General features: G+C 43.2%; 1 protein-coding gene across 10 annotated transcripts in view; it reads left to right on the top strand.

Annotated features, from left to right (window-relative positions):
• RAB37 (RAB37, member RAS oncogene family) overlaps window positions 1-14,397 on the top strand; it is a 91,458-nt gene extending 77,061 nt beyond the window's left edge. For 8 of the 10 annotated variants that reach the window (XM_061616073.1, XM_061616071.1, XM_061616074.1 and 5 more), the window contains 5 exons: window positions 390-442; window positions 1,649-1,714; window positions 4,900-4,956; window positions 5,140-5,216; window positions 6,766-8,009. In XM_061616073.1, the coding sequence (XP_061472057.1) occupies window positions 390-442; window positions 1,649-1,714; window positions 4,900-4,956; window positions 5,140-5,216; window positions 6,766-6,871 (359 nt within the window). In that variant the 3' untranslated portion in view covers window positions 6,872-8,009. The other 2 variants (XR_009761304.1, XM_061616072.1) reach the window with 2 other exon arrangements.
• The last annotated feature ends 9,939 nt before the right edge of the window (window positions 14,398-24,336 follow it).

Below are 24,336 nucleotides of genomic sequence, written 5' to 3' on the forward strand. Positions count from 1 at the left end.
GCAGAACTCATGCTTTACCTGTAAAAAGTCCCAGCTTAAATCCCTCAATCTTCCATTAAAACAACTGCAGAAAGCAAGGCTGGGAATGTGCCCCAGCTGGTTACCTTGTTAAGCCACTAAGAATCAGAGTATACCAGGGTGGGGGAGCTGCAGCTCTCCAGATATTGTTGGATCACAGTTCCTGTAATCCTTGGCCACTGGGTCATGCTGGCTAGGGCTGATGCAAGTTGAAATCCAGTAACATATGGGGGGCAACAGGTTCTCCATCCCTGGAGCATATGATACTGGGGTTATATGGATCAATTGTATGATTTGGTATAAAGCAGCATCATAACAACTTGATCATTTTAGAAAAAAAGCAAGCACACATTTTTCTTTTTTTCTTCCAGCGCTCCTTCTCCTTTATGACATCACCAGCAAAATGTCCTTTGATAATATTAGGGTGGGTATTTAACATCTGCAGTCTAACCATGCAATCCTGCGCTAATGCATGAGGATCACACAGCCTTTGTGTACCCTACTGGCCTAGTAGACCCTTCATCATTCATCAAAGCAGCAGGAAAAAAGAAAATCCCAGGCTGGGCTGCCCTTGTATCAACCAGCAGTTTTATGTACAGAAATTAGCAGAAGCTTTTCACAGCAAGGAAATATAACATTATCGCCTGGACATCAACCAGCTGAGAAAAGCATAACTACAGGAACCAATTGAAAAGCGAGCAATTCTACAAGTGCATGATGGCAACACTAAATCTTACTGAAAATATTTCCCCCCATAAAGTTCTTATAAAAGTGCCAGATTTTCAACTGGTTCCTGTAGCTAGGAATCCAGTTATGTAACCCCATCAATGTGCATTGCATTTTACAAAAAATAAGAAGATAAGTCTCTGCCCCAGGGGGATTTCAGCCTAACATTTGTCATAGAAGAGATAAAGAAGGAGAGGGAAAAGGAAGGAGGGGCAAATAGGGCAAGAATATGCATTTCTTGCTGCTACATGTAGTTTCTGTTACTTGCAGCAGAGAACTGAGGCTAAAGCATGGGTGAGGAACCTTTTTGGATCCACAGACCAGATTCTTAGAAGGAACCAGCCTCGCAGGCTAAATTTGACAGGTGCTCATCAGGTGATTGGGCACTTTGAAGTCCCAAAGTTGGGACTTAAAAGCACCATGTGCAGCCCAGGCATCGGGTGCGCTAGGGAGTTTCCCTTGTGCATCTGATTCATCCCAAAACCTGCCTTCCCTTGCCAGTGCACAGTGAGCAGTGCAGTTTAAGGCTCCCAATTGTTCATTGGCAGCTGTACCTCTACCTGCCCCAGATCTGATGTCACATATCACGTCAGGTGTGGGGCAGGTGTGCATGGTTTGAGGGAAACAGCCTTGTGGGCTAAATATGAGCCCCTGGCAGGTGAAGTTTGGCCCATGGTCAGAGCTTCCCCATCCCTGGACTTAGGGGTCACCGGTGGGCCTTAATCCTAGGGTGGCTTTGCAACATGAGACAGTACAGTATAGCATTGGCTTTAACCATGCCTGAAGCAAGCCTTGTTTCCCTCCACCTCTCATTTATTGCACCCAGTGCCTTGTTTCACAGTTTCACACCACACTAAACTTTCCCTGTTCTCCCTCTTTCTCTTTCCCCCCTCCCATCTTGCAGGCCTGGCTCACAGAGATACATGAATATGCCCAAAAGGATGTGGTCATAATGTTGCTAGGCAATAAGGTGCGTGTCATTTCATGACAGGTGATGCAGACCTGTGCTGCTTTGCAAATACTTCCCCTTTTTCTTGGCTCTGAGCTACCTCCTTGTCAGAGACATCGTGTGCGCTGCAGAATTCTCTGCTGCAGTTGGCACATGAGATAGAAATTCTTTATCCTGGCACCTCTGCTTTTGATAACTCCCTCCAGTGATAGCTTTCCTTAAGTACATGAAGAGGCTTCTTGCTTCCACAGACAACATTAGGAGCCTTTCTGGTGCTCACCATTGCTTGCTTCGCATGCTGCACTTCTGGGCACTCTCAGTGGCTTAGATGTGACTGATTCCTTTCTCCAATCTGGTCAGAGATTAACAACAAAGAGTCCTGTAGCATCTTGAAAATGAACAAAGTTATTGTAGCAAAAGCTTGCATGGACTAGATTTGATGCCTCAGGTAGAATCTTAAATTGGCGGACATTGGCCCAGGACCAAAAAAAAACCCCTGTCGAGTTTGTAAACAACGGGGCCAAAAGGCTGTGAGATGCAAGCCCTGTTATATTTCTTATTTATACAAAATAAGATGTATACAAGATGGCTCTGGATTATATTTTGAATAAAGATTTAGATGGTTTCAGGAATAGTTTTTGCATGGAATGGGGACGGATCTTCTAGCCCTTAGACTGTTTGGATGTAGAGCTGATATTTGGGTTCTTTTAAAGTGTCCTAGCTGGATTTTTATTTTCATTTTATTTTGCTTAGCTTTTATGCTACTCAGTGGGCAATTTTGCATATATTCAAATGAAGTTAGGCAAACAAGTTAGGTGATTATCATCTATTTTGTTCTTTTGAAAGAGGTGACAGTTCCATTTTGATGTCTGTCACTGGCATGAATCCCAAGAGATGCTATCAAGGGCACTTCACAGAACCATTCTGTCATGTCACAACATGGGGTCAATGACTTGTATATATTAGTCCATTTTCTACGCAAAAGTTCGCAAGGTGACATTTAGGAGTTAAGGTATAAAGCAATCACAATTTTAATAGAATAAAACCACCAAGACATGATAAATGCATTCTAGAGCCAGTGTGATGTAGTGGTCAAGGTGTTGGACTACGACCTGGGAGACCAGGATTCGAATCCCCACATAGCCATGAAGCTCACTGGGTGACCTTGGGCCAGTCACTGCCTCTCAGCCTCATGAAACCCTATTCATAGGGTCGCCATAAGTTGGAATCAACTTGAAGGCAGTACATTTACATTTTAGTTAGGCAAAAATTAAGAAGGTATAGCTCTGTTGTCTGTATTCCTGGTAAAACAAGCAGGCAATGTCTTCAGGGCAGATTGAAGAATCACTGCAGGAACAATAAACCACATGATAACATGCCAACATTATTTTGTGAATTGGACTCAAAAGTATGTTTCCAAAATGTAATGTGAGAAGCATTCCTGAAAACATTAGACAGAATTGGTTATTCAGTGTTCTTCAACCTTGCGTCCCCAGATGTTGCTGAACTACAACTCCCGGAATTCCTGATCATCGCCTACGCTGGCTGGGGATGGTGTGGGAGTTGGAGTGCAAGAATATCTGGGGACCCAAGGTTGAAGAATGCTCGGTTAGATGAAATAACCAACAGATGGAAGATTGCAGATATTTTAGTAGTGTCTTTCCTCTTCTCCCAGGCATTTTAGCATGTGTTTTTAAATTGCTTTTTTTTAAAAATGTGTTTTTAAATTTGTATATTTGTTTTTAATGTTTTTAATTGTAAACCGCCCAGAGAGCTTCAGCTATGGGTCGGTATACAAATGCAATAAATAAATAAATAAATTTAGTGGAATATTGGACTGGATACACAACCTCTTTTTATGATGAAGTTAAAGCATACAGTTAGGTGTAGAGAGGGTGGGGGGGAACAAGAAATGAAACAAATGTGAGACTTCTTGGCATATTACCGTTTGTATTTTATGTTAAAGAAAAAGGACATGCTTCTGGACCCTTGCTGGCCAGGTCCAGCCAGCAGAGGGCATCCAACACCTGAGCTTTCAGCCCATTCAGGCCATTGCATACTTTACTTCTGAAAGATACCGGGAACATTTTGGACATCTGAAGTTCCGTGAAAATGCCGTGTCTGAATATCTGGATCTGCCACAGAGAATCTGAAAGTGGCTCTGGATACTGTGTGTCATATAGCTGAGATGGTGACCAGTTACATACTGTTAGCTATAGTTATCAGTTAATCTTTTTACAAATGTGATTTTGAAAATGTGCCTGTAGCTTTCAAAATTAATGTAAGAACCAGCCCTCAGTTCAGCATCACCTTCTGCTGGTGGAGTCAGCATTAGGCCCATTTTTCTTAGAGTGTCAGGTGGGCTTGCCAGATGCCAGGAGCAGTCGGGGGGCAGTGAGTAGTGTCACTGCTGGGTACTGGGATGGGGCAGGGCAGCACTGAGTTTGGGGCAGTTTGGACATGGTGGCGGGAGCAACAGATTGGCTCTGCCAGTGCACCTGCACCAGCCTGACCTCACCACCACCCTGTCTTGCACCATCCCAGTATCCAGCGTTGACACTGCTGCCAGGAGGTCAGGTCCACAACAGCTCCTCTCCCCACAGGCTGCTCCTGCTAGATGTTGCTGCAGCGGCACAGGAAGTGGCTCCTTCCCTTGCAACAGGAACTGTGTGTGATCACAGGAGTTCTTCACAGGTTTCTTTCCCTCCCACCTCTCTTTTGTCTCAGCCGGGTGGTGGAGACCTGTGTAATTGTCTTTGCTCATGGAATCTAAACTTCCCTGCTGTGCTATGGGAAGAAGCCGTTGGGAAATGACCCCTGGTCTGTGGTTGTGAAAATTGTATCAAAAGGCGGCTTGGGTTTTCTTGTGCATCATAGACATATAGTTTCAAGCAGCTGCGGAAGATCAGAGAAAACAGTTCTGCTGGAGCCAAGACCTACTCGGATGAAGAAGGTGCTAAGATAACTCCGGGGTGGCCATGTGAAATGGATATTATTATTATTATTTTTAAAAAGTGGAATCCATCAGGATGGCAGGCTGAGCTGCTTCCCAGCGAATGATCCCAAGGAGCATTGCTTTCCTAGAGATTAAAAATGTTTCATCTCTCAGGGACTCTTCTGATCCCAAAGGATGGAAATGCCTCAGGGTAGTTGTATTGAGCTGCGTGAGCCTCAGCAACTCTTCTCTTCCTTCTCTTTGTTTGCAGGCTGACATGAGCAATGAGAGAGTCATCAGGACAGAAGATGGGGAGTCGCTAGCCAGGGTGAGTGAGCAAATGCAAGCCCCACTAGCACCTCATCCCACAGAGTGGATAGTGTCCTGAACCACCTTCTATAGCGAAGGTTTGTAGTATTCGAAGGCTCCATTGCCGATGTGCCAGCACAATAACACAGCAAGGATTCCCTGGGTTTGCTGGCAAGTTCTACCTGCTGTGTTTTCTCCTCAGGAATATGGAGTGCCTTTCATGGAGACCAGCGCCAAGACTGGTATGAACGTGGAGCTGGCATTTCTGGCCATTGCAAAGTGAGTAACAGGCTCTAGTCAGTTTGCTTCTGCTTCCTGGCATTATGAGGTAGCACTGAGAGATACTGAACCATCCTGGTGTCAGATTATCACATTCTCTTATGAGATGTGCTGGGCAACTGGGATGACATGACATTCATGGCTTGAAGCAGCATTCCTCAACCTGGTGCCCCCCACCAGATGTGATTGGATTCCAACTCCCATTAGCCCTGGCAGTGTGGCTAATGGTCAGGAATGATGGGAGTTGTAGTCCAACAACATCTGGAGGGCACTAGACTGGGGAAGGCTGGCTTAAAGTATCCAAGCGACAGGAGCAGCCAGCAAGGAGAGGCATTGCTTTAGACCTGGCCTCCCAGCAATGGCTTCACTGCTGGGTACTGGGAACAAGGGTGGGAAGGGCAAAGACCACTGGAGCCAATCTGACACTCCCCCTGGTGTGCCCAAACCATCTGGACCTCACCACTGCCCTACTCTACCCTGACACTCTCTCGGTATGTGGCAGTGATGCCGTTGCCAGGAGGCAAGATCTGTGGCAGCACCCCTGTATGCCAGCTGCCCCTGCCAAGTGATGTGGCAGTCACTCCATTAGATTGCTGTTGGCTTCCATATTGCAATTGGCCATAACTCAATGGTAGATCATCTGGGTTGAATCCAACTAAGTCTTCCTCAGAGCAGGGCCGGATTATCCATTAGGCTTAGTAGGCTGAAGCCTAGGGGCCCGGAGCTCTTGGGGGCCCGTGGAAGAGCTTCCAAACTGCCCGCCATCCCTCCGCTTCACTTACCTTTTTCTCCACTGTTTTCTGTGGTTTGCCATCAATCAAGGTGGCAGCCGAGGTTTCCTTAAGGGGCTGAAGCCTCTGCCACCATCTTGGTTGATGGCACGCATGCATGCTACACGCGCACATTGCTGCCATCAACCAAGATGGCGGCAGAGGCTTCAGCCCCTTAGGGAAACCTTGGCCACCATCTTGATTGATGGCAAACCTGTGCACACAGTGTGCACAGCCACAAAAAAAGTGGAAAGGTAGGCAAAGCAGGGGGGATGGGACGGGACGGCAGGCAGCTCAGAAGCTCCTGTCCTGCGATCCCTCCTGTGGCTGTTTCTGCAGATCTGCCTAAGAGGAGAAGGGCCCCCCAAACACCAATCAGCCTATGGGCCCTCCTCAGCTTAATCCGGCCCTGCCTCAGAGGAGAGCCACTGAAATTAAGGACTCTTAGTCATGGCCATTAACAGCAATGGGCCTACTCTAAGTAGGACTAACATGGGATACAGCCCTCTGTTTTACATGCCGATGCTCCCAGATCCAATCCCTGGCATCTCCAGCTAGGCCTGGGAGAGACCCCTGCCTGAACCTCTGGGGAGCCGCTGCCAGTCAGTTGGTATAGAACCGAGCTAGAGGGACCGTCGGCCGGCCTCAGGATAAGGCAACGTCCTCTGTGCCTGTCTGATGTGAGGCTGCTACAAGCCAAGCCGTGCGTTCCGATGGGAAAGCAGGGAGCCTTCTGCAGAAACAGCTCCTGAGTGGTGTTTTCACTCTCATGCTTCCAGGGACCTCAAGCAGCGAGCCGTCAAGCAGCCAGAGGAGCCCCGGTTCCAAATCCATGACTATATAGAGTCAGAAAAGAAGAGGGCCAGCTGCTGTGCCTACCTTTGAGGGAGGAGGATGCGGGGAAGCCTGGAGGAGCTCGAGCCAAGGAAAGAAATTGAGAAGCAGGCTGGCACACTGGGAACGCCGGCTAGGGGCTGTGTGGGGAATCCTCTCCAAAGACAATACCCCTTAGAGAATATTGTTCATAGGTTATAACTAAGAAGTAGCACATGCCTAGCGTTGCGCTGTGTGTACGTCTGCAGGCATGTAAGAGTGTGTGTGTGTGTGTGTGTGTGCGTTAGCTGTTCCTTTAAAGGCCAAATACTCTCAAATTCATGATTTGCCAATCTATGCTTAAAACAAAGCCTGGTCAGGATCTGTAATTTAGTACCCAGACCGAGCCTTTGTGAAGCAGGAGGAAAGGAATGGGCCTGAACTCAGATTCCTAGAGCATGACTCCGTGCCACCTACTTAGGCAGGGCCACCTCTCCAAGGCTGGTAGGACTGGACTAGGTTGGCCTCAGCTGCAGAAGCAGGATCTACACAGCGGAATGTGTCCTTTGGTAGAGCCCATAGGAGCATTTTGGATGAGATCTGATCAAGCTAAAGGGTTAATTTAACATCAGTAACACCACGGGGGGGGGGGCAAAGAAAGAAAAAGATGCCATAGCCCATTTTCTTCTCCTAAAAGATGATGCTTTATATGCTGAATGAAATTAGCAGGAATGTCCAGCAGAGAAAAAGTAGGTCACATTTCCTTTGACCTCTGGCTCTTTCCTGCTTTCCACACCCAAAGCTCCTGCAGTCAGGGCTGCCTTCCTTCTCCTCCCTTCCTCCCTCTGCCCCAAGGAAAGGTCTGAAGGATCCAAGTATTATTCCTAGTGTGCCTGTTACATCAGGAAAATGCTGCCGACTGCACTTAGCTTGGAGATAAATCATTTGTGTATATATAAATATATCTTTCTCTGACTATAAACAAAGCAAAGTTTAAGAAAGTTGACTCTGCTTTTCATTTAGATCAAACTAAATGAAAGGGAAAGCCCAGCAAGTTGAAGTACAACAGGCTGGGAAGAAAAGTTGGCTCAGGGTATCCCATCCCTCCAAAAAGCACTTGTCACCCTCTATTCCAGCCTTGGCCAACCTGGTGCCCTCCAGATGTTTTGGACGACAGCTCCCATCAGCCCCAGCCAATATGGAGTTGTCATCCAAAACATCTGGAGGGCACCAGGTTGACCAAGGATGCTCCATTCAGATTCACAACTGGCACTTTTGCATTTGTCTGCTTCAGAAATTGCTGGAGTATTATAAAGTGACTGCCTTCCCTGTACTTCTTCAGTCTTTCCTGGAGTTCCTGGAGAAGAACCAAGCTCCCGTTTACATCAGCTGAGCAGCATGGCTGAAAAATAAGCCCTGGGACATAGTACAATACTTGTCCACATTACCATCTTTTAGAAACTCCCACCATTCCATGAGGGTGAATGTCACAAGGCCCCACTGGAGTGATCTAGAAGTGTTTTCAGGAATCATGCCATATATCATTCATATAAAAATGCTGCTCTTGTGTCTTCTTGATAATACAGAATTAGCAAATCCACTCAAAGCAATAGTTGATATCCAAAGGAGCAGCTGTGCACATCTGCCTTATCATATGCATGCTTATTTTGAAGTATGTCCCACTGGGTTCAATGGAATATATTCCTAAGTAAGTGGATTGCAGCCTTAATTGATTTCAATAGGATTTTAGTATGCTTAGCTTTCCCCGGATGGCACTTTTGCCATAAACTATGCAGTGCAGCCTAGACTGTCTTTTTGTTGCATATGTCATGCTCATATTTCCTTAGCTCTGCTTCCTGGAAATACATAGCTGGTGTGAATTATGCTTAGATTGACGTGATGCAGATTGGGTGGTGGCCCTTAGGTTGATGAAAAATTTCCTGTGTCAGGGTTCTCAGTTGTTAATTTCTGCATATAGAAAGTGGCAGTCATTCTTACTGACCACCCTTAAAGGTAACATAGAAGTTGATATCCCCATCCCACATCCCCTGTGGATTTTCTTTTATAAAACATGAGTTCCTAAATCAGTGTGGATTGCCACTGGACCAGGCAAGCATTCTCCATGGCCTGCCATGCTGGTTACATGCTGCTGGAGGTAGATGCAGTCAGCACCTTGGCAATTATAAATGAGACTCTTGGAGGCATAAGAGAGCTTCCTCCGTGCAAAGCCCTTTTATTTATTGCCTGAGTGGCATGCATTGCATCGCAGCAATACCGACTGTGCTAGTGCCAGGATTTGGGGGGGGGGGACATTGAGGAAGGTACCTTGAGTAATTTCCCTTTAAGTTGGAAGGAGTGGGGCATTTTTACACAATGGCTTCATGTAAAGTAAAAAATACTGGTGCTGTTGGGGCAATGAGCCCTTTGCCAGTCCTGGAGCTCTTGCACAGCCTGTGCTATCGTTTGGAGCCCAACCCATCCTTCAATTAAGCACTGTGTCTGGTAAAATGGATTTTACATTGAAATGCTTCAAAGTAATAACTGTAAATATGTCAAGGGAAAAAGCACAATTAAGCCACTAGAAAAAAGACAGGATTATCATCACCCGCCTTAGGGTTGCTCATGCATATATTTTTTTCTTCCAAGTAGAGATTGATCTTTGTGTATAATATGTGCAAGACAGTGTGAGTGCCTTTTTTGCTGGGTGTACGCTGATCAGCAGCTACCTAATCAAGGTATACTGAACCCGCATAACTTACAATGTGCAAAATGCAGCCCATAAATATTGTGGCATGCTAGGTGCTTGACAAAGTAAGTAGTAAAAACAGATGTTATGCCTGCAGTAGGCTGTGTTTGGCCCTGAAATGTCACAAGCTGTACACACCTGTTGCATCCACACAACCATAAATACACCTCAGTTGTGATGCATGTGATACAACAGAAACCTCATTCCTGTGTAAAAAAAAAAGCAAGCAAAGGGTTGTATCCAGCTATGTTTTACTTAGAGTAGACCCATCAAATGTAATGGACCTAAATTAGTCATGTCTATTAATTTCAGTGGGTCTACTCTGAGTAGGGCTAGCTGGACAATTGCCTTTACAGTGATGGTCGGACTGGAGTATAAAGTCTACCCTAAACTGAATCTTCTTGGGAAGTTTCTAGCTCAGTCTGTATTTATTCAGGAATAGTGGAAAGTCCCTGCTTTAAGACATGCAATACCCTTTATGACGTGATGTCACATCATTCCATAAGGGATGAACCAGACACAGTAATTTGTAAATGGAGGCTAGCTTGCATCCAACAGATGTGATAAGCTATTTCTTAATTGTAGCAGAACCTAAATCAGAAGAATCCTCCAAATTTAAAAATTCTGGCTACCTCCCATTCTATCAGGGAAGGGGCCATAGAAAACATGGTTTACAGGCAAAAACTCTTAGGTGCAATCTCTAGTACAGGGGTGACTAACCTGTGGTCCTCCAGATGTTGTTGGACTCCATCATTTTTAATTTTTAACATTTATTTCAAAATTTTATATTCCATCCTTTATTGTGAAAACAATTTCAGGATGGATTCTGCACCATCTTCAAGGCCAGCCCCATGTAAAGCACATTATAGTTGTCTATTGGGAGGTTACTCATGCACAGATTATTGTGGCTAAACTGTCCTTATCCAGGAATGGCCATAGTTGGTGAACCTGCCAGAGCTCAAAATGGATTCTCTCTGCTACTGTGGCCACTTGAGCCTATAGTGGTAAGATGGAATCAAGGAATACCACCAGATTATGTAGTTGGGATGCAAGCCCCTGCAGAACAAGTCAGTAACCCAACCCAACCCAGGAACATCCAACCTGTAGCACTCAAACCGTAGCACCTCTTGAACACTGCCCATGCTGGCTGGGGCTGATGGGAGTTTAACAACATCTGGAGGGCCACAGGTTAGCCACCACTGGTCTAACATATCCAGTTGAACAATTTCTGGTAGCAGGGTTAGGAAAGACCCTTGCCTGAGACGTGGAAGAACCACTGTTGTCGTTGAAATAGACAATATTGGGTTAGGTGACCAATGCTCTGATTTCAGCAGCATGTGTTCATAATAACTTCATAATTTGATTTTTTTAAATGTACTTGTCTTCTAGAACAGTATTCATCATCTACCACTGGGCCCAATTTAGGGCAGAAAAGGGAAAGCAGGAAGAAATAAAGGCTTGGATCCAGATGACATTAGTTGGATTTGGGTCCCATAACTTCAGTTCAATTGGTTTCAATAGGAACTGTTCTATCAGTGTAGTCTGGATCCAACCCAGTATTTTGAGACAGTTGAAATTACTCATGCATACAATTCTTATTCTTTGTAACTTGCTTTTATGTTAATAAAAAGTCTACTGTCTAAATGGGTACATTCATAGTAAAATTTGTGGTTGTAAGCTGGAGCAGAGTGCATAACATAAGATCCCTGTTTTGTGTTTTGTGTGTTTCTGTGTGCTGCATTTCCTTTGTGTATCTATACATAATCCAGATCTTTCTACTTTCTCTTCCCAATATCAGAGTCATCAGCCTTCCAAAGAATTAAAACGGAAAGCCAAAAACATATAAAAGAGCATTTGATTGTTCATTATGCTCTAGCCAAATAAATCCACATTTTTATATCATGGGGATTTTTAAAAACAAACCAGAAAACACCCATAATTGCATTGCAGATAATGGTGTATAGCTTCTAACACACAATCTAATATATCCTGGTAAATCTTAACCATATTGGCTCTTGTTTTTTAAAATAAACAATATTCAGGTCCTCATGATTATTCAGAAAAGGCTTTAAAACTTGTAAGCAGTTGGACCTAAAGGCTCAGCCACCACAGTAAATGTTAGATGGTGCTTCATGCACTTCTGCATTTAACAGTCAAGCCCTAGTCTTCTCTGTGGCTGCCTGGACCCTGTGGTCAGGGCTAGTCCAGGATCAAATGGCACCCCAGGTGAGCATCATCTTCAGCAAACATACCCTCCATTTGTTGAGAATGACATAAATACCCTTTCACAATTACATAATAAAACACGGCTGAGAAGTGAGAACATTGCAGGAGGCTTAAAAGGAAGTTCTAAGAAAGTCTGTACATCTCCACAAGATTCTACAAAGATTCAGAACATTTTAGAAGATTAGTGACATACGAATCACATACAGAAGACCTAAAATGTTTTGCTCCAAGCATTCTATTCCTCTTTTGTTGCTCAGTTGCCTGGGTTACCTCCCCACCCCCCCCAAAAAACCCAGCCCTGCCTGTTGTTATAATGTCTTGTTCCTACATTCCTATAGACCCACAGGATCCCATGAATCTCGGCTGTCTTTCTTCACAGTTTCTGTTGTAGGCTAAGAAAAAAATGGGGAAGGTCTAGATATTTGTAAAAAGCAGAACAAGATATGCAAATGATTTATACAATGTTACTTAATTTGCACAGTTCACTCCTATTGCAAACTTTAATCTTTCTGATTATAGAATGTGAGTTTTAGTACAAAGTATGAGATCAGGAATTCTTCATTATAAATTCAGTGGAGTGACACCTTTTCAAGCAAGTACAAGCTTAAGGCTGCAACAATCCTATGCCGGCTTATTCAGTGATGCTTACTTCTGAATAAACATGCATAGGATCACACTAAAAGTGATTGTCTTGATCAGACCAGAGCATGTTTCAGGCTCAAGCTCACCTGTTGCAATTGATCTGATCATCCTTGAGGAAAGTGGCAAGGGTTTTGCTTAATAATCTATGTAACATTAGAAGTGATGGCCATTTCCCACAATCAGTGAAACATGGATTGGCTCAATGTGCATTGCAGAAGTTTAGCCCACAAAGAAGCAATTGTGTAACTGATTCACTATATAGTCATGGTGCAGCTCATTGCATACACACACGCACACAGCATTGCCACAGTCAGCCCATGTTTAGAAACTTTAATATGGTACACAAAAGTGCAGCAATCTGGCTACACAGTGAAGCAGTCACTGAACAGCTTCGTCTCAAGCTGAATTACAGGGCAGATTGAATCATCTCACAATTGGGTGTGCATGGTTGTGTGAATTTGCCCTTAGTTCTCTGCAAAGGGTTTTTTTGTATTACTATTTTAAAAGTGGCTATGATTTTAAAAATAGGATATATAACCCTAAGTCACAGCACATATTTAAATGTTACACTACTTCATTTATGTTTAATCATAGCCTGTTTGATAATCATCTTACTCAGCTATATAACACCTATGCAAATACCCATTTCACATTATTACACAGCTGTGCTACATTTTTGCCCATAACACTTTGGAGACAAGGACAAGTTTCATTACCTCTTCCTTTCTTACCCTTCATGCTTATTGTTCACAGTTACTTCTTTCTATGATCACTAGCTATAGTGCATTTTTTTAAAACAACAACAACACAGGCTTATTACTATGGCAGTCCTTACCAAATAGAGATCATATAGGCAACTTGATGACCTATAATCATGTACCCGCTCAGATTTGGCTACATAACTGTGATCAAGCTAAATCAGAGTGAGGACATGTAGCACTGACCTAACTCTGAATGGATTTTCTAACAAAGCTAGTTAGCCAATCAGGTTTTATTTTAGAAAATGTCTATTCTACCATTCCACAGTAAGAATAGTGCTCTGTTCACCTATGTGATGACATCACGAAGTAAAATCTGAGTGGGGCAGTGCTTCCTGACCTCACTCTGAAAGGGCAAACATTTTCACCCCATTTTGCAGCCCCGCTTCCTGAACAACAGCAGAAAAAGGATGTGTGATTGATAAAATATTATTTCCCCCCTATGAAATGCCCATCCCTGTTTCAGTTCAGTCCTATGTTATTATACATAACTTCCCTATTCTCATTTTATAGCTGGCTGAGAAATAAAGGTGTGCAGCACAATCCTAAGTGTGTTTACTAAGTCACACTGTGTTCAGAGGACTTTACACCCAAGAAAGTGCGCATAGCATTGTAGCCTAAGTCAGGGACTTTCTCTGAGGCTACCATGTAAGGGTTTTAGTCCAATCCAGTGCATGCTGACTTACAAGTAAATGTCATAGAGTTAACTGGGGCTTATTTCTATGTAACTGTGTTTAGAGCTGCAGCCTGAGACTGTGATTAAATTTTAACCAGGTCCTTAAATAAAAAGCTGACGCTCCATCTAGTGCTGTACTATACTTTTCTTCTCTCCAGATTCACTTTTTCTTTCTCTGTTGTTGACAGTCAAAGTTCCATCAGTACATTACATCTGGACATGAAACCCTTGTTAACAATCAAAACTACTCTGGCTTGCCCCATTATCATGTCAGCTAGCAATAAACAGCCAGAAAATTATATGTTTTTGCTTATTTATTCCTTCCGTATAGAGTTCCAGAATGGTTGCCATAATTATTTCTGGAGTTAAACATCTCCAGGACTGACTGTGATACCGTAGCAGCTTTTCCAGTGTATATGTGGGGCTTACTCTGCTGCTGCAACAATATTTGCATTCAGAGTATTTCCTGTTCTTGAGCATTTGGTTTGACACACAGTGACACCTTTTGTCTTTGCTGCTACTTATGGATTTCTGGTTGCAAGTTTACTGAATTAAACCTCACTATGTTGGAGAGCAAGTGTGTTTGTCTGATTTTTCAAAGTAACATTTTTGAACTCTGCACCTACTGGGTACTAACAGAAAATACAATGCAGTATCCCATGGAATTCAGTAAGAGTACACAGGTGAATACACACGCAGTGTATCCTCAGCTCTTGATAACACTATTCTGGTTCAGGTTTCCATCCTACCAGCCAGCCATGTCCTACAAGGGTGTAGTCGTCCAGGTCCTCCTGGGGTCTTAAACCCCTTACTTTTTGGGGAGCTAGGTCCCAGCAGGGTCCCTATGTCTCCAGTGTCCTATGAACCAATCAGCATGAAAGGGGATTGTGTTAGTACTGAGAAGAATCTTCTAACTTGCTTCTTTGTCCTTTCCTGCTGACTGGGACCAGAGTGGAAGGAGTTGCTATTAATTCCTTGTTCAAAAAGCCATAGTTGTGAAGAGTCAGAATTTGGTAATTGCAGAAGAAGAGACCATGAATCCTGATGATAGTATCCCATCTATACCAACAGGTAACTTGGTAGCAGCAGGAGATTAATTCAGTAATTCAGACACTGAATTCAGTAATTCAAGCAATATCTCTGACAGTAAGAAAGGACATTCAACTGGTGACAGTGATAGAGAAGTAGAAAGCAGTATTCAAGACTGTCCAGATTATTTTATGGTCTTAGAAGGTTGTATAATCTTAGGAGGGGGCATGGCTGTGGCTGTTATGAAGGGACCCTGCACTTCTGAATATGCAATTACACGATTGTCTTCCAGGATACTCTATTCCAACCCCCAACCCCAGTTTCTAGTCTTTTTGAACTGACAACATTCTACGGTCATCCGGAGCTTTGGAGTGCATTGCCATCAGTATGCTGATGACACGCAGCTCTATTTATCCTTTTCATCTTCTTCAGGTGAGGCTGTCAATGTGCTGAACCGGGGCCTGGCTGCAACAATGGACTGGATGAGGGCTAATAAACTGAGGCTCAATCCAGACAAGACTGAGATGCTGCTAGTGGGTGGTTCTTCTGACCGGATGGTAGATGTCCAACCTGTCCTGGATGGGGTTGCACTCCCCCTGAAGGAGCAGGTTCGTAGCTTGGGGGTTCTCCTAGAACCATCTCTGTCACTTGAGGCTCAGGTAGCCTCAGTGGCACGGAGTGCCTTCTACCAGCTTTGGTTGGTGGCCCAGCTATGCCCCTATCTGGACAGGGATAACCTGGCTTCAGTTGTCCGTGTTCTGGTAACCTCCAAGTTAGATTACTGCAATGCACTCTATGTGGGGCTGCCTTTGAAGATGGTTTGAAAACTGCAGCTCATGTAAAATGCAGCGGCCAGATTGGTAACAGGGACCAGATGGTTCAAACATATAAAACCGATTCTGGCCCGGTTGCATTGTCTGCCTGTATGTTTGCAATGATGTCCCTGACGATGTCCCTGACGAGGTGTGCCTGGTGCCAACACTTATACTTTCTGCGCCAGGTCAAGACTTTCCTCTTCTCCCAGGCATTTTAGCATGTGTTTTTAAATTGCTTTTTAAAAATGTGTTTTTAAATTTGTATATTTGTTTTTAATTGTTGTAAACTGCCCAGAGAGCTTTGGCTAAGGGGCGACATACAGATACAATGAATAAATAAAGACGGTGCCTGAGCATCCTCAGGTGTCACTGGACTGCTTTTTTGACATTTTAGTTTTAAAATAATGCATTTTAGACTTCTTCAAATCTCAGGGTTCAATATCTCCCTCCTGTTACTCAGTGGCCCTGTCTGGGCTACAGTGCTGTCGGTGCCACTCATCACTTGTGTTTGCTGTTAGCAGGAGTGATAGGAATGCCTTTTATGGCTCTAGTTCTATGCATGCTGGAATACGTCCCCTTGAACTCAGTGAGGCTTGCTTCCAAGTAACCATGTATGCGACTGAGCTACATGTATCATCAAACTCATAGGAGCCACTTCTGAGTAAGAATGCATAGAACAGTACTAGTAAGGGAGAGACTATTCCTTATTGGAATTTGTGTTGCCAGAGTCAGTGGGTGTACGAGAGGTTGGGTGCTCAATGCATCTTCTTAAGTAACAAACACCCAGAATTTCGCTACATGTTGCATAGTCCAAAGGTGATGCGGAGGAGGGGGGGAGTAAATATGATCTGTTAAATTAAAACCTACCATTTCCTCCTCCTCCTGTTCTTATATTGCACACTCCAGCATTCTCTAAATACCTTTATCATCCCACTAAGAGAACTGCTGCAGTTGCTACTGGACTGATACTGGGGTGAGGTGGGGGAGATGCAATGTGTCATTCTTCAAAAATGTGTTTCTATTATATAGCTGAAACGCTGGTCCTTCTTAACCTTATCAACAGTTACCATACTGAGGTAGTATGGTAGAATCATATAAAATGATTCCGGTTGGTCTGGAAGCTGCAGCTGGTGCAAAATGCGGCGGTGAGACTGCTCACTGGGGCAGGGTATCGCCAACATGTCACTCCACTGCTGAAAGAATAGCACTGGCTGCTCATTTGCTACCGGGCCAAATTCAAGGTTTTAGTCTTGGTATACAAAGCCAAATACAGCTTGGGACCAGGATACCTGAAAGACCGTCTTACTCCTTATATACCCGGTCAATCACTGCACTCTGCAGGTGAGGGCCTTCTGCAGATACCATCTTATCAGGAGGTCCGTTCTGCACAACATAGGAAATGGATCTTTAGTGTGGCGGCACCTACCCTGTGGAATTCCCTTCCCTTAAATATTAGACAGACGCCATCTCTGTCATCTTTTCAGCACCTATTGAAGACCTTCCTCTTTCAACAAGCCTTTTAAGTTGAGACCTTTTCCCAGTCTGCGTCTGTGTTCAAATTGCTTTTTAATATGTTTTTAAATCTTTTTTTTAAAAAAACTATGTTTTTAACCTTTTTTTATGATGTCTTGAAAGCTTTTAAAAAAATGTTTTTAAAGATGTTTTGTTTTAATGTATTTTAAAGTCTGTTTTTATGATGTTTTAAAGTGCTTTTGTTTTCCGCCCTGGGCTCCTGCTGGGAGGAAGGGCGGGATATAAATACATACATACATACATACATGCAGCCCACCCACCCCGGGAGAATGTTAGTTTCCAAGTTGCACTTGGCGATTACTGAAGAAAATGTGTTGAGCGTTTCCTGTGCTTTGGCTCTCAGTGAATGTCATTCCTCTTTGCTACAGCCACTGTGCTTGCCTGCACATTCATTTCCTCACTCAGAGAGGAAATTAATGTTTCTGACTAAATCCCCACTTTCAAACACATTCACATCACACTTTATGGTCCAAGATACTAAAAATATTACTCTTCCTTCAGCATGCATATCACTTGCTGGTATGTGCTGAAGAAAAGCAAAGTACCTATTCAAAGATGTTCCTGCAAAAAGGCACTGACATTCAAGCCCCATCTCTGACTAGAAGGAAGCCTTGCCCCCCTAATCCCTGGTAACAAAGGCCCGCCATGATTATTCATTGATGATGGGAGGGCATTCTACATGCGTGCCAAGAAACACCACATCAGCAGCACTTCATATCACACAGAAGTAATATTTGATTAGCTCTAGGCACCTCTCCCCCATTAGCTCTCTCACCGGCATGGAATTCCTGGTCACCTATGGCTACCAGGTGAGCTGTTACATATAAAGCTGCTTTAAAGGTCTGGATTGGTCTGTAAGCTGATGTAGTGTGCTGCAGCCAGGTTGCTGAGTAGCAGAGTCCCCAGTCTGAGGACGTTGCAGTGGCTGCCAATGAGCTACTGAGCTGTGTTCATGGTCTTATTACTAATCTAGCAGTCCTGAACAATTAGGACCAGGTTACTTGAAGGACTACCTGCCCCTACATAGAGCTGTAACATCACTTAGATCATCTGGTGCAATTTTACTAATGGAACCACACCCTACAGAATATCACAGTATGGTAACCTGGCAACAGGTATTTCCCACGACTGCCTCTAAACTCTGGAGTGCCCTTCCCTCTGCCATACGTGAAGCATCATCCATCAGTTGCTTCAGATGTCTTGAAAAGACATATCTATTTGCCCAGGCTTTTCCTGACCCATAAGACTGCGACCCTATTATGAAATGTTTGTTTTTAGTTACGTTTGTATAATACTGTCTTACATATTTTATGCTTGTATTTTTATACACCACTTGGAGATTTTAAATATTATGCTGTTTAGGAATGCTTTTAAATGAATAAATGTAAACCCTCTGAGATGTTGAGAGTTGCGTCCTATCCAGAAAACCCGCAATACAGTCAGGTCTGCTATTGTGCCATTTAAACGCGACTTGATGTGCAGAAATCAAGAAGTGAAGCATTTCCCAGTTTGAAGATAAGCATTCAGCTTATGTCGTGAACCAACCTGCTGTTGAACACACAGCTCCGGGATCCAGTTGAAAAGTTAGCAACTGGAAAAGTATTTCAAATTAATTCAGGAGAAAAAAAAGTGCCTTTGCAGATACACACATTTGTTATATTACAGTCTTATGGTACATATAAAATGTTTTGCATATGACCACAAAAATGTAATGTGTGAAGCCACCCTGGTGGTTGAAAGGACCACAGGGTCTCTTTAGAGAGACCTCCCTTCAATCAAGCAGTTCTTGCATTTGAATTCTACATGGTTTCCATTTATACTCAGCTGCAACATTTCCCCCTATGTCCAGCAGATGTTGCTCTTAAAATACAAGGAAAGTTATGAAGAGTGATAGGATCCCAGAGACCTGGAGACAAGCTAGAATAATTGTCATCCCTAAACCTCATAAAGATATGTGTTCTCTGGGGTCCTAACGCCCAATAGCTCTTCTGAATCAAGATGCTAATCTACTTACCTCGATAATGGGTCAGAGACAAAATGTCTTTATTTCTAGATACATTTGCACTGACCAGGCGGGTTTTATCCCTAAGCAGCAACTTTCAGGTGCTGTATGACAGGTTCTTAATATTGTTCATCATAGTCTATGAACAGGCATTCCTCTTGCATTTCTTTCCCTAGATGCTTTCAAAGCCTTTGACTGTCTCGAATGCCCTTTCCTACTCCGCTTATTAACTAAGTTAAAGTTTGGTCCTTACTTCCTCAATGTCATTCATCAATTTTATTCTGGTTCCCAAGTGACAATTTGTATTAACGGATTTGATTCCCCTTTTATTAAATTAACAAGAGGCACCAAACAGGGATGCCCTTTATATCCTATATTATTTGCAATTGCAATAGAAGTATTGGCTGATCAGCCTAGAGCAGACCCTGATATCAAAGGTTTGGTTATTAATGGCCAAGAGCCATTAATCAACCTCTTCACAAACAATGTACTTCTGTTTTTATGAGACCATCATGACGCATTCCCACGACTGCTAACCCATTTAGCTAATTTTAAATAAGTGGCTGGGTTAGAAATCAACTACAGGAAGTCAGAACCTTTTTGCATCAATTTTCCCCTACAAGCACAGGCTCACTTGAGTGATGTATTTGGTCTCCCACTGGTGTTCGGTGGCTTTAAATATCTAGGAGTTACTATTACCAAAGACTCAAAACAATTTAAAAAGTGTAACTTTGATCCATTAATACAAGCTATCAAAATTGAGCTTTATTCTTGGACAAACCTTTCTTTTTCCTGGCTTGGCAGAGTGGCTGCAGTGAAAATGGTCATTCTGCCCAAATTCCTCTTCCGCTTCCAAACTCTCCCAATTTATCTTCCTGAGACACTCCTACAAAAATGGCAGCAAATGCTTAACTCTTACTGTAACAGAGGTAAACACTCAAGCTTAAAGAAAGCAGTTTTTATCCCTCAAGTAATACAGGAGGTATCAACTCCTCCCCGTCCCCCTTCTATGCTGGAGGGAAGGCCAGATCCGTGGCTCTTCCCTACATTTATGGTGGGACTGTAGTAAAGCAAGACAATTCTGGAGTGATGTTTTTCAAGTAAGGTCCTTAAAGCTACAATTATCCCGGATCCAGCCTTGACACTTCTTTTCCTTAAAGGGGATTCCAGTGTTCCTAAAACTCAAATGTCTCTCCTATTCAGATTCCTACTTGCAGTAAGGCTTGAAACAGCCAAAAATTGGAAGGGGGCAGAACATCTATCGATAAAAAATTGGCTTACTAGACTTTGGCAACTTTCCCTAGATGACAAATTATCTCAAAAGCAGAAAAAAGCTGGGAGGGAGACGTCCTCCAAGAAATTCACTTCAATATGGTATCCCTTTATGTTATGCTACAAAGATGGAGCAGAAGTGAGACCGCTCTCATCATTAGCTTCCTTTTGGTGGGATGTGTACTCTGCTTTTTAATTCTATTATTCTTCTTTCTGGTATTCTTTCTATTTTTATATAAAGCTGCTGTTGCTGAATGTACCGGTTTTCTTTTTTATATAGAGTGACATGTTTGTTGTATTTGATTGTTGTTATGCTTGTTGTTACATTTACTGGAAATCTCAATAAAACATTATTCATTAAAAAAAGAAGAACTGGAGCAGGAATAAGGGTAGGGGGTGACCCAATTTCCCTGACCATTTCAACCCAACATGGCATTTTTAAACAGAAGTCACAAGCCTTATTTCTTATGATATGCACAATTATCTCGCAATGAGTGGCAATCATGTTCTATTCACTGTACATACAGGAGTTTCAGCAGGTGGAAGTTTACTCAATTTTGCATGACAAGCTACATCTGTCATGATTTTTAAAAAAACACCCTCCTTTTGCACAAGTACTATAGGAGGGGTGGGGAACCTGTGGCCCTCCAGACTTTACAGCACCACACCTCCCACCATCCCAGAGTGTTGGTCATGCTGCCTGGGGCTGATGGGAGTTGGCAGTTCAACAGCACCTAGAGACCACAGGTTCCCCATTCCATGCTCTATTTGCATCTGGTTTCCCTACACATACCCACCCCATGAGTCATAAGTGATCTATTTGTGTTTCATATAGGATATATGTAAAAATATTACTTGATTAACTAAATTAGTAGCACTTTTAATTGATTGTTTAATTCATATTTCAATAAAATATTAATTCTGGAGAAACAGGCCTACTTTTTAATTTTTAGATGATGTCCACATGTGCTGCATTAGATTCTGTTTTAGAAAAGGCAACCTCACCTGTATAGAAGGGGCAATGTCTCTTCTCAGGTGATGCTTCCCAAATATGGGTTTTGTAAGAACTCACATTAGAAATCATTAATTTTTTTAAAAAAAATTGGTGGTCTGTTTAACCAGGGACTCCTTTTTAATTGAATAACTAATTAGTCTAACCAACTGATTAGTACAGAGACAGGGAAACGTAGGTCTCTCTATTTGGCCTTTGGAACACTCCTGGCCATACCCCTCCCCAGCCACGCCCCCTTCCCAAAGCCACACTCCCTTCCCAAAGCCACGCCCTTCACTGGCCATGCTTTGCACCCTTTTGGGTGTTTTTACCTGGCTGAAATGTGTCTGTGGGCCTGGATAATGCCTTTTGCTTGCTGGGATGAAGGGGGGGGGCTGAGTGCATGCAGAAACTAGCCTACTGTGCAAAGGCAAAGTTCACATTAATTGCTGTGAGCACTTTTGCCTCTGCTCCTGCCCACCACTGGCCCCTAGAAGGTTACCCAGAAGAGAATGTGGTCCTCGGGCTGAAAAAGGTCCCCCATTCCTGAATTAGTCTAACCTATTCATCAACTAAATTTTATAGCTCTGGTTCGTAAGATCTGTTTTGCCCTCTCCGCCCCATCCAACCCTATGGAATTCTTTGGAACTTTTAGCATAGTTACAATGGAGTCCTATGTACATCTAGTAAATTCAGCAGGACTTACTCTTAAACGACTGTGTTTAGGAATGCAGCCTTAAGAACTGTTATTATGCTTCCCTGTTTAAATCCAGCAGGATCCTTGGACTCCAGCCACAAATTGTTATATAGAATTGTTCGGTCTCTCTTCCTTTGTGCACACTCTCTCTTTTCTTTTCCCCTCTCTACACACACTTGCCTTTTGTTTGCTGCTTAGTCAGCTTTATAATGTAGTGTGTGGCAGCTATTGTAAATTCTTTCTCCTACAGCCTAGAGAAACAAGCATGCATGGTCAACAAAATAACAAATTAAGATACATACAAACTCCTGGCAAGTATGCAAAGTAAACAAACAGGCTTCTTAAGGAAAATCCATTGTCTGTATGCAAAATTTCTGTGAGTACCTCCTGCCTCTCCCTTTCCCTTAGAGGGAAATTAAAACATACAGACAGGACACCATATGCATGATACAATGGAGTTATTGGCTTTTATTTTACACCAGTTCCATCCAAAATTTGCACAAATCTTTTATACCAAATGTGTGGCTGTGAGATTATTTTCTGGAGCCTAAAAAGGGAGTGTCATAAATTTGCTACACAAATGCAATGTGGGAGGAACCAAGGCCTGTTTCATAGAGAATATGCTAAAATGTGGTCTGAACCAGGTTGCCTCCAGATTGTCAGTATTTTGTGGGCGGGATTCAAGCCCATACCAGAAATTTAGTTTGCACAGTTAAAGTGGATCAAAGTGCTCTGTAGTCCTAGAGCAACATATCTATTTTTTAAAAAAGCAGATTTTTTTATGGTTAGGAAAATGCTGGGGCAATGCACTGAAAAGTGGGGGATGAATTAATGATTAATGGGAAGATGTATAAATGCAAGCAAATCAATACAAAATCAGGTTGAATGTTCACTGGCGTATAACATCCCCGCAAAGAAATCACAACAAATACTCAATGAAGACTGGATACAGTCTAACCTCCACATGTGCTTTGCGCAAGCCAGTCTCATTGAATGATCATTAACTAGGACATCTGGACCATGCTGCTCCCTAGCCTATGGTGAAATTGTTAAATGAGTAAGCTGGCTTGTTGCAAAGGCACTCAGGGATCCTGGAAGTATAATTTGCCATGTAGGAAGGAACCAGGTACAGTGGTTGTGACACCCACAAACCATATCCTAGAGGGACTATGCAGCAGATCCTGTCCTAATGCTGCTAGACCAAAATGACTGAGCAGGAGCAGCACCAAAGGCACCGGCGATAATGGTGCCAAACTCTTCTGCTAGGAAGGACATCCACTTTGAGCAACACTTCCTGTGTTGATCATTAGCTGGAGAAATTGCTATCTGACAGCAGCCTTGGAGGTTGGCTGTGCCCATTTCCCTTCCTTGTACTCCCCAGTGTGTTGCTTATGACTTGGCTCCTTGGTAAAACAGGCCTTGGTTATTCTTCCCAATTCAATTCGGTGGTAGCCACAGGGTAGGACTTTGGGGCAGAGACTTATGGCCTCACTTAGAAAAATGAGCAGGAAGGCTACCCCAACACAGTAGGGCTAATTCAGCACATTTGGACATGAGATAATACACAGCACTATCTAAAGCCCCTCCCCCATTGTAAGACTATTAAGTCCAAAATCTAAAATTATGGAAGTGCATCACTGGCCCAGCCTTGCAGGAAGAGACTGCCTTTACTTTCCATGCCAGATTAATGAGAACCAATTTGTGCAACCATTTTAAAAAAATTGTTTAGTCAACATGATCCCTTTCCCAGTGATTTTGCCTGCAACCCATCCTGCTCTGTATTCTTGAAAATATGGGTCAACCCAAGATGTGTCAAGCATGACCCTGGAACTTGGTCAGAAATCCATTGAAAAAAGCAACGAGGTTAACTGGGATCCACACCGTTGATCAACAAGAGGTGGCATCAACGAGAGGTGTCAGCGACAGAATCAGGGCTCCTTCACATATTAAACCAGGGACTAGGTACTTGTGGCCCTTCAAATGTTGGACTACAACTTCCATCATCCCCAACTATGGGCTGTGCTGACTGGGGCTGATTGTTATAGGAATCCAACAACTCTAGGAGGACCACAGGTTTCCCAACCCAGCATTAGATGTTTAAGTGCACACCAGATACAAGTCTGTGTTTGCAAACACATCTTTATTCACCA

The sequence above is a fragment of the Rhineura floridana genome, chromosome 3 (genome assembly GCF_030035675.1).
Source record: "Rhineura floridana isolate rRhiFlo1 chromosome 3, rRhiFlo1.hap2, whole genome shotgun sequence".
NCBI classification, from domain to species: domain Eukaryota; kingdom Metazoa; phylum Chordata; class Lepidosauria; order Squamata; family Rhineuridae; genus Rhineura; species Rhineura floridana.